Genomic DNA, 12,558 nt, shown 5'->3' with positions numbered 1-12,558 from the left:
GACTCAAATAAAACAACGACCTTTCCCCCTCCTGTGACGAAATCCAACGGTTACCGCCCCCTCCTGTAATCTCCACAATAGGCTTTTTTTGGCGCGGTGAGAGGGGCGGGGCCGAGGAACGGCGCGAGGCCGGTCGCGTGGTTCTCCGAACGGCTGCTGAGGGGCAAGTGCCCAGTCTCGAGGACGGGATGCCGCGGGGGCGAAGCAGGCCCGGCCCAAGCGGCGGGGCCCGCGGGCAGCCGGTGCTAAGCAAGTTCTTCCAGGCGGCGGGATCCCTCCGGGCAACCGCTTCCTCCTCGGCTGCCGCCGCCGCCGCCGAAGAGGAGGAGAGAAGCGAGGGCTGTATGGCGGCTGCAGGGGTTGCTCCGCACACGGTGCGCGCCTTGACTGTGGTGGGAAGCGGGTGGCGGCGTTTGGGTGCCTGAGCCTGACTTGACGTAAAACCTCCTCAAAGCACGTTTCTTTTCTCCGGCTGCTCCGTCCCCGCCTTCTAATCTTTCAATCCTGTTTCGCGGTGCAGGAAAAAGCGACCCCTTCTTCGCCCCCCGCGACGCCGCAGTTCGAGCAGGGGCCTCTTCAGTACTTCCAGAACTAGGGTGCCCCCTCAGCCTTGTTCTTTGAGCAGGGTGCTCTGCATTCCTCCCTTGGGCGCTCTGACGAGCCAAACGCGAGGATAGACTTGTAGGCTGATGCAGCTTGACTTGCTCAGAGGGCAGCTAGAAGAAATTAACTGAATGTATTGAAAAGAGTTGATCGTTTCCCTCGACAACCTGTTAAAGGCTGAGTTTGATGCATTTGTATGCCCCCCCACCATATAAAATAGCTGCTGGTGTTGTTCTTATTACTTTGTATCCCCTCACCTCTGTGCTCTATATGGGGGAACTGTCGCTAGTTGGGAGCATGCAATGAAATTTATTGGTTGACAGCAAACGGATTAAAGAAACTTAACAGTTGCATTGAATACTTTTAGCCACGATTGTTAAAAGAAACCTCCAGGCTCCCCAGCAGTATGCTGCTGAATACTAGGGAGCAAAAGACACTGAGTGTGCCTTTAAGCCCTGTTTGTGGTCTTGGCAGAAACAGCTAGTTGACCACTGCTAAATGTAACTTTGATCTGATCAATCAGGGCTGTTATGTTCCATTAAGGAACTCATACAGTAAGAAATACTTTTTTCTGGTAGCTAATAAGTTATGTGTATTAAGCTGTGTATATGTTTGATTGGACAAATGAACTTGATAGTGCCCCAGGGATTTGAACCCAGCTTTTTGTTCTGATGCAAAACAGGGAGTGTAGGTTTACATCACACTTTTTAACCCTGTGACTGTTAAGTCTGGATTACCCAATGTGCCCTGTTGATAGAATCATAGAATTGTAGAGTCGGAAGGGACCCAGAGGGTCATCTAGTCCAACCCCCTGAAATGCAGGAATCTCAGCTAAAGCATCCATGGTAGATGGCCATCTAACCTGTGCGTAAAAAACTCCAAGGAAGGAGAGTCTGTGGAGTGGCTACCCTCCAGTGCAGGAGAAAATGCAGTGAAGGCTACTCTCTAGTGCAGCTTGCTCCATCTTTCATGTGACAGCCCTTTAGATATTTGAAGATGGCTATCATATAACCTTTCAGCCTCCTCTTTTCCAGGCTAAACATACCCAACTCCCTCAACTATCCCTCATAAGGCTTAGTTTCCATACCTTTGATTATCTTGGTCACCTGCCTCTGCACATGTTCCAGCTTGTCAGTGTTCTTAAATTGTGGTGCCCAGAACTGGACACCACAGTATTCCAGGTGTGGTCTGACCAAGGCAGAATAGAACAGTATTACTTCTCTTGATCTGGAATCAGTAGTATGTTGCTGCACCACAATTCCAATAATCCCTGATCATTAACCCTGCTGATTGAGGTTGATGTGAGCTGTATTTCAAGATAACCCAGAGGTCACCACATTGGCTATCTTGGGTTTATGTGATTTTGGCACATCAGGTCTCTTATTTGTAACCAGTTTCAGAGGGTTCTTGAGAATGAATACAAATGAGAAAAACTGCAAACATAAGCATATTTTCTTGTTGAATTAAGTGAGGTTTAAATTAAAGTAAATGTGTTTTTAAGATAGGAATGACAAATTGCAACACATTTTGCAAATATAAAATGCTGTAGGAATTATTGTTATATGAGCCTTGTGGAATTTGAAGACATTTTTATTTCTCCAGGCCTGTGAAAGGGGATTGATATATTTAGGCACTGTAGTCTTTATAGTTGTCATTTTAATTATTGTAGTTTGTGCATGATTTTATTTAATTTCATTTTCTTATGGCATCTTGGGCATTCTTTGAGGAGGAACAGCAAGATATATTTTGATAAAACCAATAAAAGTGAAGCTTCAGTTTACCACTATCTCTCAGGAAGACTGCAGATGTTACTGTTCATTTAGTACATTCCTCTGGTGAGAGGCAGTAAATGTGAGTTTAAGGCTCACTCCTAATCACACTCTGGATAGACTGTCCCATTCTAAAATTTTCTTGCTTTTTAGTGGTATGGTAAAATTAGTTTGGATTTTCATACTGTATCATTGATTTCTGTCATTTTATATGACGATGAAAGATAAAAATCTAATGATTAACATATTTTAGTTGGTAAATAAATACTGGGGCACACATTGCACTCCAAAGTTAAATGTGTAGGGTATAATGGATTGTGTGGTTACTGCATAGAATCTTAGCTAACTTTTCATTTCGCCTTATGGTCTTATCAGAGAGATTTTATTACTACAGTTTATATCTCCTTTTTTCCAAGATGCTCAAGAATCCTCTTTTATTCTTACAGCAAACCTGTGAGGTAGGTTAGGCTGATAAACTAATGAGCTTCATTGCTGGGTATGGATTTGAACCTTGGTCTCTCGGGTCCTAATCCAATACTAACCGTTGCACCACCCTGTCTCTCATAACTGTGCCCAGGCTTTATTATTATTATTATTATTATTATTATTAAATATTTTCTTGATTTACAAAAGTGTGTGCAATGTCTCTCGTATATTCCCCCCCCCTGTTACATTTTTACAAGTCAGTTTCATTTGTTGAGACATTGGGAAGAAAAGGGGGAAAGAGGTGGAGGTGGGAAAGATGAGTGAGGGTGGGGTCGGGTGGCGATGTTTCTATTTTACTTACTATATGTAGGGTTTGGTGTCAGCCTTGCTTGTGCAGGTTCTTTGCTGTTCACTTGTGTTCCTTTGGTGGTGAGAGAGGTTGGGGTTGGCCTAGGGTGTGGTTGTGCCCAGGCTTTTGTCTAAATTACTGACATTTGGGGGTGAGGGCAAAAGGACTGCCAGTTATGTCCTGGCAGCTGACTGTCAGATACAGCCTGCTAAATCTTGCACGCTGATAAACCTTGCATGTTCAACTTTTAAAAGTTTTGGTCTGCATTCTATCTTTTGGAAAAAAGCAGCAATGGTAAAAACTTTGTTTTAAATGAAAACTAAAATCTGACTTGTGGGAAAGACTTGTGGGTCTTTCACCAGTCATACTGTAGAGATACATTGGGTTGTATCCAACATTAGTCATACTCAGACTTTTGAAATCAAGTTTCAGTGGACCTCCATAAGTATGACTAATGTTGAATATCACCCATTGATTTCAGTGGGTCTAATTTCAAATAATTACAGTAAAGAGCTCTTCATGATAGTTTGTTCTGAATCTTTGATTGTTCTCTACTTATCTTCAAACTGATTCCAGAGTCCAAACAGACTGAAACTGTTTGAAATATCATTTTGCAGACTCATGAACCTGATGGGAAAAAGAGAAGAGTTGTTAGAAACCAAGAACATGCGGACAAATGTTCAAAACTTCTGCAGAGTAGAAGAAAAGAAGAGGTCAATAGAGTGAGTACTCTCAACACTGGTAAGTTTTCAGTAAAGTAGCTGGTAATAATTAAAATCAAGAATTAAAGGTAAAGGACCCCTGACAGTTAAGTCCAGTCGCAGACGACTCTGGGGTTGTGGCGATCATCTCGTTTTACAGGCCGAGGGAGCCGGCGTTTGTCTGCAGACAGTTTTCCCGGGTCATGTGGCCAGCATGACTAAGCCGCTTCTGGCACAACAGAACACTGAAACCAGTGCACGGAAATGCCATTTACCTTCCCACTGGAGTGGTATCTATCTCCTTGCACTTTTTTAAGCGTGCTTTTGAACTGCTAGGTTGTAAAGCTACAGCAAGAACAGCCTCAGATACATATTTGAGGCAGAGAGCTGAGGGATGGAGAGCATGACTGCCTCCATCCCAAGCAGAAAAGGAGAGTGGAGGGGAACAGGAAATAAGCCTTACTTTCTCCCTCTTTGCAGAAGGGGGCATACAGAGCCTGCTCTAGTAATTTAGAACTCTCTGATCCTTAACCCATTCACATGCTAACTAGCATTGTTAGGTTTACTGCAAATCCCCCACAATAGGAACATATGAAGCAGTCTGTCACAGTCCAATGACTGGTTCATCTTGCTCATTCTTTTCTATTCTAATTGGTCATTACTTTCCAGGGTTTCGGACTGGAGAATTTCCCAGCCCTTACCCAAAGATGCTGGGAATTGAACCTGGAACCCTATGCATGCAAAACATGTTTTCTACCACCGAGCTACATGTACTGAGTCTGAGACCTTCTCCTGACCTGCCTATGCATAGATGTGAAGGGGGGAAATTGTGGCTATGATAGACTCTTTTGTTGTTGTTTAGTTGTTTAGTCGTGTCCGACTCTTCGTGACCCCATGGACCAGAGCACGCCAGGCTCTTTAGTTAGCTGATAAAACCCATAATGCATTATATTTAGTACTTATAACTCATTAATATTAACAACAGTATATTGTATTAGAAGCATTGTTATTTCAGTTACTAAAAACGAATGTAGTACCATCAGTATGTACAGTGGTACCCCGCAAGACGAACGCCTCGCGAGACGAAAAACTCGCAAAACGAAAGGTTTTTCGTTTTCGAGTTGCCTCGCAAGACGAATTTCCCTATGGGCTTGCTTCGCAAAACGAAGCTTGCCCCGGGGACAGCGGGTCTTCTCTTTTGAAGCAAGGGGCGGCGGGGAGAAGCGATCTTCACCCCGTAGCCCCAGGTCCGGGGACAGCGGGAAGCACTTCCCGCTGCCCCCGGACCTCTTTTGAAGCAAGGGGCTGCGGGGAGATCGCTTCTCCCGGTGCTCCGAAGCGGGGCGGGGGGGGTGGGAACACCTTCCCCCACCGCCCGGTTTCGGAACGGTGCTCCGAAGCGGGGCGGGGGGGTGGGAACACCTTCCCCCACCGCCCGGCTTCGGAACGGTGCTCCGAAGCGGGGCGGGGGGGGTGGGAACACCTTCCCCCACCGCCCGGCTTCGGAACGGTGCTGCGAAGCGGGGCGGGGGGGTGGGAACACCTTCCCCCACCGCCCCGCTTCGGAACGGTGCTCCGAAGCGGGGCGGGGGGGTGGGTGGGAACACCTTCCCCCACCGCCCCGCTTCGGAACGGTGCTCCGAAGTGGGGCGGGGGGGTGGGAACACCTTCCCCCACCGCCCCGCTTCGGAACGGTGCTCCGAAGCGTGGCGGGGGGGCGGGAACACCTTCCCCCACCGCCCCGCTTCGGAACGGTGCTCCGAAGCGTGGCGGGGGGGCGGGAACACCTTCTGAAGGCTGGCGGGGGGCCAAAGTCTTTGTCCCTCCTGCCTGCCTTCCCAGGGGCTTTTAAATCGCCCCGGACAGCGGAGAAGTCCTCCGCTGTCCCGGGGGGATTTTAAAATGCCGCCCGCCAGCATTTTAAGATTGCCCGGACAGCGGAGAAGTCCTCCGCTGTCCCGGGGTTTTTTAAAATGCTGGGGGTGGGAAGAAAAGCCCTTATCCCCCCCCCCAGCCTTCAGAAGAGGTCCGGGGACAGACTGTCCCCGGACCTGGTCTGAAGGCGGTTTCCCTAGGAACGCATTAATTGATTTTCAATGCATTCCTATGGGAAACCGTGCATAGCAAGACGAAAAAATCGCAAGACGAAGAGACTTGCGGAACGAATTAATTTCGTCTTGCGAGGCACCACTGTATAGCACAAGAGGACAGGTCCTTGTCCCGAGAGAACTTACAACCTGAAATTTGACATAGAGGAAGCAGAATGGAAAGGGAAGTAAAGGGAGGCATAGGCATGTAAACAATATGAGCTGATTTCACCTGCACATGCTTAGGGTTAGTAACATTCTTATGTGGGTTTTGATGAGGTATTTGAACAAAAGACTACATAGATGTTATCAGGCAGTTCCAAGCAGTGGGGATAGAGCCGAGGACCTTGGATGATGGAGGGTGGTGGAACTAGAGAACTAAAGATCACAGGCAGGAGTGAGAGAAAGGATAACACAGAGGACATTGAAAGTTAGGGCAAGAAGCTTTTGCTAGATCTGGGAGCAGACAGAAAGCCAGCATAGATATATAAGGAGTGATGTCATGTGCAGAGTGACCGGAGGGCTGATTGCCTTTGCTGAGTGGGGCAGAGGAATAATAGAATCATAGAATTGTAGAGTTGGAAAGGACCCAGAGGGTCATCTAGTCCAACCTTCTCCAATGCAGGAAGGGCCATATTCTTGCAGTGTTATAAAGGACCATGTATTTGCAATGCTGTAAAGGGAGAAGTGATGCAACTTGACTTCAGAGTGAATATGGAGAACAAATGAGAGAGAGGAGCCATAGACAATGCCGTCCTGTGTGCCTTTTAAACATGATGGTAACACTGTCCTTGGATAAGGAAAACTTATGTGGGGAAGAAAGCTTAGGAGGGAAAATAAGAAATTTGACCTTGGGCATGTTGAGTTTGAGGTGAAAATCTTTTGTTTGTTTATTTGTTTGTTTATATTTGCTGACAAAGGAGAGCCAAACAAATCTACCAGTTCCCAAATATGTTCAGAAACCTTAGATAAACTGCGAAAGTTCTCTTTCAATTTGGAGCGTCCAAGAAAAAGAAGTCATTCGGAGACTCTTCATGGAAGTCACTCTGTGGATTTAAGCAAGTACCAGCATTCTATGGTTGGAAACAATTGTATAAATGGCTCTCAACATTCTCACGACATTAACAAGGCAAGTAGTCCCCACCCTGCTCCACAGTACTTTTACATTCAGTTATTAAAAATATGTTACTTATGTGTTTCTTCATGGATTAGGCCACCAGCCCTTCCAAATGCAAGCAGCGGTGAATACTGGCAGCATAATATTTCTAAATCCGGAGACAGGCTGTTCTGTGTTTCAAGTTAGAGGTCAGCAGAAAATGCTGAATGGGATGACTGTGGTTACAGTACAGAGGAGTCAGTAAGAGAGAGAGAGTTTTGTTTCAACATTCACTCACTTGATCTCAAATTGCTTTTAAGTTCTCCATTTAAAAATATGGGTATGATGCATTAATAAGGAAAATTGCTGATAAAAAAACCTGTGTGTGTGATTTTACATTGGCTTTACAGTTAATTGATTCTATGGCTGATGGTTCACTAGAGAAGACAATGAGCTGAAAGCCAGTTATTAATGAAGACATTTTAAAGTACATAGCTAGTGGAAAGATAACGCCCTTGTATATTTATCATAATTTAGTAATGTGCCAAAAAATATTATTATGAGTCAAATAATTGTTAATCCTAAAGGTATGTGATGATTTCCAAATTCAGTTTATGTGGTTATTAATCCTTCTTGATAGTGGCAGAGTTTTCTTGAAAACTAAGCAAAGGGTAGGCAACCTTTTTCAACCCAGGGGCCACATTTCCTATTGGACAACCTTCTGAGGTCCACATGCCAGTTATGCAAGGGCATAATAGAGCCAGATAAAAGCATTTAAAGAAATTGCAGAATATGACTGGTGAGGCAAATAGCCTAGGGAGAAGGGGTGTAGCCTAGGGAGAATTGTGAAGACCAGACAGAGGGACCTACAAAGCCACATTCAGGTTCTGGGCCTAAAGTTTTCCACCCCTAGATTAAGCCATTAGTTTTCCAGATTTTATAGATTCAGATTGGTAATGTATCAGTTCATGACTAGTTTTTCTTCTGCTCCTTTATAGGAACATCTAACAGACTCTGGGTTGTGTTTAAATATTTTTTACTTGCAACAAACCCATTAAAATTAATAAACATGGCTAACTTAAGTCTATGAATTTCAGTGGGTCTGTTCTGAATAAAAGTTAGCTTAATACAACCCTTTATGTTGCAATATTTTCACTACACATCTGAAAAATTGCATATTCTTTGTAAAAACGATTTAGGGGACCAGCTTTCATAAACTGGAAAAAGAGTTTTTTTGATATACCAGCAAAGATACAATATGCAAACAAGGAAGCTGGTAAAAATGTGTTGTGGGCTAGAACATTTTGTTGAAGTATTTTGGGAATTCATCTTACTGCCTTGTCAAACTTTCTATTTCTGATTTCATGTTGGAGCCGGACTTGCCACCTTATCACTGATTTATGGGCTGGGGAGGAAGTAAGTTTTAAAGTTAAAATGTTGGGTTGGAATTCAAACTTGGGTGGAATTCTAGATTCACTTATTATTTCTTGCTGGAAAATGTGACATCTAATGAAGTGAATCATACTGTTTTTACTAACTGTGTAATTGTGTTTTTCTTCATTCTTGTTTGATCTCTTCTGCTCACAGGAAGAAATGTGTCTAGATAAAAGCCAGTTTTCTTCCTCTGATATGAGTTTGGAAAACACTCAATATGCAACTGATACTACTCTTAAAAAAAGAAGCAAAAGTGTGTATACACCCCTTGAGCTCCAGTTCCTAGAAATTAAAAATCAGTATAAGGATGCTATTTTGTGTGTTGAGTGTGGTTACAAGTACAGATTTTTTGGAGAAGATGCAGAGGTAAAGGACTTCTATCAACCACATTGTTTTACAGTTACACACTGTTGCTATTAACATATTGTGCATGATCTCTGTAAAATATATGCAGAAGGTGCAATGTGAAGTCAAAAATCACCCAAACATACTTAAACCTAAGTAGGAACAGCCATGCAAATCTGTTGGAAGAGGTGTGACCACAGCAATTGCATGTGGATTTCAGGGGCCTGGAGGAACTCTGCTGTGCCTAATGCCATGTAAAAGGCTATTTATTGAACAGTATGTCTGTAGCCCAGATCTTTGCAAGTTAGAATGCTGGTACTTCTGCATAATCTTGTAATAATAAAAAAAATCACAATATTTGCCTAGAAGAGAATTTACAAATCATTAAAACTGATTTGAAATTTAGCATGTGTTTGCCTCCTTTGAGCTCATATCGCTTGATAAAATTTAATATTGTTAATAGCTAGTACAGTGGTGCCCCGCAAGACGAATGTCTCGCAAGACGAAAAACTCGCTAGACGAAAGGGTTTTTCGGTTTTGCGTTGCTTCGCTAGATGAATTTCCCTATGGGCTTGCTTCGCAAGACAAAAACGTCTTGCACTTTTTTCTTAAAGCCGCTTGAAGAGACGCAGTTGCGACGGACAAGATGAAAAACATTGCAAGACGAAAAGACTCGCGGAATGAATTATTTTCGTCTTGCGAGGCACTACTGTAATATGTTAACCAGGTCACATTTTTCTTTCTGTTTTTGGGAGACTTTAAAAAAATTGTTGACTTCTATTAATTTTATGGGTAGCTGCTCATTAAATGCTAAATAGACACAAGTTCAGTGGTAACTGTAGGCTGTCATAATAAATTGCTAATAATTGTCATGTTTTATAGATTGCAGCTAAGGAGCTGAACATCTTTTGCCATAAAAATCACAACCTTATGACTGCCAGCATACCAACTCACAGATTATTTGTTCATGTTCGGCGTCTCGTAGCAAAGGGTTATAAGGTTTGGCTCTATAATAAGTTATCTAACGCTTTATTTTTATCTGAGCTTATGTTTCACAGCTATATAATTTCACTTTATTAGTAGAAAAGAAAAAATAGTTTCCAAAATAATTCTCTTCACCTACTTCAGTATTTTCTTTTTTTCTTTTCTTTGTTTGTTTATTTGTACCTGGGAGTCACAATTAGGCTGAACCAAAGCTGCATGCCTAGTTTTATGTGTGCTCTTGAAAACATCAGTATGTGCCTCTCATTTTCATTGATTTTTTTATTTCTGAACCTATGGTTGTTTGGGGCCCTTTTGTTCTCTTGCTGTTTTTGCTTTTAACATTTTTCACGGTTATGTCCTTGGTCTTGTTTGCCCTTACTTCTGTTTAATTTGATTGGCTGTAACAATCAGTGCCACGTGTTTATGGATGTCTGTGGCATCTTCACATAAGGTTTCCAGACAGCTCTGGGGGATTTTCTGGCAGCTATGACTTGCACTACTGTCAAAGCTCTAGCCAACCTCTGCAACATCCAGATAGCTAGGGCTGTTGACACAATTGCGTCTGAGTGGCCTCTCCATCTTTGTGAAGCATGCTTGGCTTTATTAAGGCAAGGAAACAAGCTGAGGGACAGGTTGAAAGGCTTTATTTTTGTTAAATAAATCCTGACATGTGTAATATGTCATGTGTCGTTATTCACCTGAGATTTATTTACCTAATTTTAAGATCTGCTAAGGAACAGATGATTGTTATTATGTCCTGATACAAAAAAACCACAGAATTCAAAGAAGGTGTACGCTCTTTTTCTCATGACTGTATGTGAGTTTCAGTAACTAGTTCAACTACATGATATGTCCTGATTTTGGAAGGCACGTTAAAATTAAAGAATAATTTGTTCAGCTGTATAACTGTGGTGTTTTAGTAGTCTTTTCATATATTCTTACTTTATTCCTCTTTTGATCTTTCTGCATTGAATTGTGAACTGTTATGTTGAAAAGAGAATGAATCATTGTTCCTTCACTTAAATATGTCATATGTCTTTGTATATTGCATTTCCATACCCATCCATAATGTAACAAAGTTAAAATTTGATGCTTATTTTACTTTCATATTATTTGTTGGTTTAGGTATTTGTTTTTCGTGCAGGTAGGAGTTATAAAACAAATGGAAACAGCTGCTTTGAAGGCTGTTGGAGAAAACAGAAGCTCTCTCTTTAGCCGACAACTAACTGCACTGTATACTAAATCTACAATACTTGGAGAAGATATCCTTGTATTTCATAAATCAGGTTGCAATCCAGTACTCACTTACCTGGTAAATAAGGCCCATTGAACTTAATGAAACTTGCTTTCTAGTAGACATGTATAGAATTGTGCAGAAATTCTAATACTCCCTTGGCAGTAGACAATTGGTTCTATATTAATGTGCACACTCTTTCTCTCTCTTTGTGCCCAAGATTTCTTGAGTGTTCTCAAATGGCATTGCATTCAATCCACAGTGACACACATTATATAGCACTGTGATGTGGCCACTTTTGTAATACATTATTTATCCATCTCAAAAAGACTGTCATAAAACTAGAGTTGGATAACTAAAACTATCAAAGGGGGTGGTTTGAAGTGTTTGTGAAAAGGTTAAAACGTTTGGACCTCTTTAGTTTAGAAAAAAGACAACCAGAGGATAGGTGTTTATAAAGCAAATTGTGTGGATAGATAGGTTTTCTCTCTAGAACTTTTAGAATTCAGGATAACCCAATGACCCTTATTGAAGTGAAAGCCATGGGCCTACAATTTTAAACTTTCTTACCTGGGAGTAACCCACATTTAATTCAGTAGGTCTTACATGGTTAGGCTTGCACTGCTAGGCATGCTTAGAGTAGACCCACTGAAATCAGTGGGTCCCATTAACTTAAGTCCCATTAATGTTAGTGGGTATGCTGTAAGCATGACTATGCCTGGCTTCAATCCAAAAACATGCTTCACACAGTGGACTAACTGAGCTGTAACAATCTTTATCCAATGTAGTGCGATTTATTATTTTAATTGCTTTATCTAAAAACGAGGTAGAGAACTAGTTTTCCTTAAGATTTTTTTAAATGTGAATCCTCTGCGGATGTTCGACAACGCTATGGAAGCTGAAGAAATATCTGATGTCTGTGATAATTATCTTCTGTGTGTGTCTGAAAGCAAAGACAGTTTAAGAAATAAGAGCCAGGAAAATGTTGTCATAGGCATAGTGGTAAGTAACCTTGAATATTTTCTGTAGCCTTTTATACTCTTTGAGATGCATGGGTTTCTGCTTTAGTAGCAGTTCACCTCCATATGTGTAAATAAGTATTTAGTTTTTATTATCTTTACCTTTTTTTTAGGCGGCTCAGCCTACTACAGGAGAAGTTATTTATGACAGTTTTCAAGATTCTGTAGGCCGTATAGAGTTGGAAAGTCTAATTTTACGCCTGCAGCCTGTTGAGATTATTCTTCCTGCAGATGTGTCAGATCAAACTGAAAAACTTATCAATACTGTGACTTCTGTAAGGTAAGCTTCTATGTAACAGATATATTTGATATTTTTATTTGGACACTGGTACCAGGCCTTGAGCTAGACCAAGGCAACAATGGGAAGAAAAACTGAACTGGAAGCCTTGGACAAGTGAAAATACACTAAGTTAAAAATAAATGGAAATGATTTGTCTTGTCTTCAATGGCAAACTGCAGCTGCTGTAGCAGTTGGGTTCACTGTAGTCATTGTCCAAATAATCTTTTATTA

The 12,558-nt window shown here is 42.1% G+C and overlaps 1 protein-coding gene across 1 annotated transcript in view; it reads left to right on the top strand.

The window, feature by feature from the left end:
• The first annotated feature begins 65 nt into the window (after positions 1-65).
• MSH3 (mutS homolog 3) overlaps positions 66-12,558 on the top strand; it is a 61,133-nt gene continuing 48,640 nt past the window's right edge. Inside the window, exons 1-9 of the mRNA XM_081212552.1 lie at positions 66-374; positions 2,789-2,830; positions 3,765-3,888; positions 6,856-7,068; positions 8,623-8,831; positions 9,693-9,809; positions 10,939-11,064; positions 11,896-12,030; positions 12,161-12,327. Of these exons, the coding sequence (XP_081068678.1) occupies positions 189-374; positions 2,789-2,830; positions 3,765-3,888; positions 6,856-7,068; positions 8,623-8,831; positions 9,693-9,809; positions 10,939-11,064; positions 11,896-12,030; positions 12,161-12,327 (1,319 nt within the window). The 5' untranslated portion in view covers positions 66-188. The remainder of the gene's footprint in view (positions 375-2,788; positions 2,831-3,764; positions 3,889-6,855; positions 7,069-8,622; positions 8,832-9,692; positions 9,810-10,938; positions 11,065-11,895; positions 12,031-12,160; positions 12,328-12,558) is intronic.

Source organism: Podarcis bocagei (genome assembly GCF_964188305.1).
Source record: "Podarcis bocagei genome assembly, chromosome: 11".
Lineage (NCBI taxonomy): Eukaryota > Metazoa > Chordata > Lepidosauria > Squamata > Lacertidae > Podarcis > Podarcis bocagei.
The sequence above is the reverse complement of the archived record's forward strand: the minus strand, read 5'-3'. Positions and strand labels throughout refer to the sequence as shown.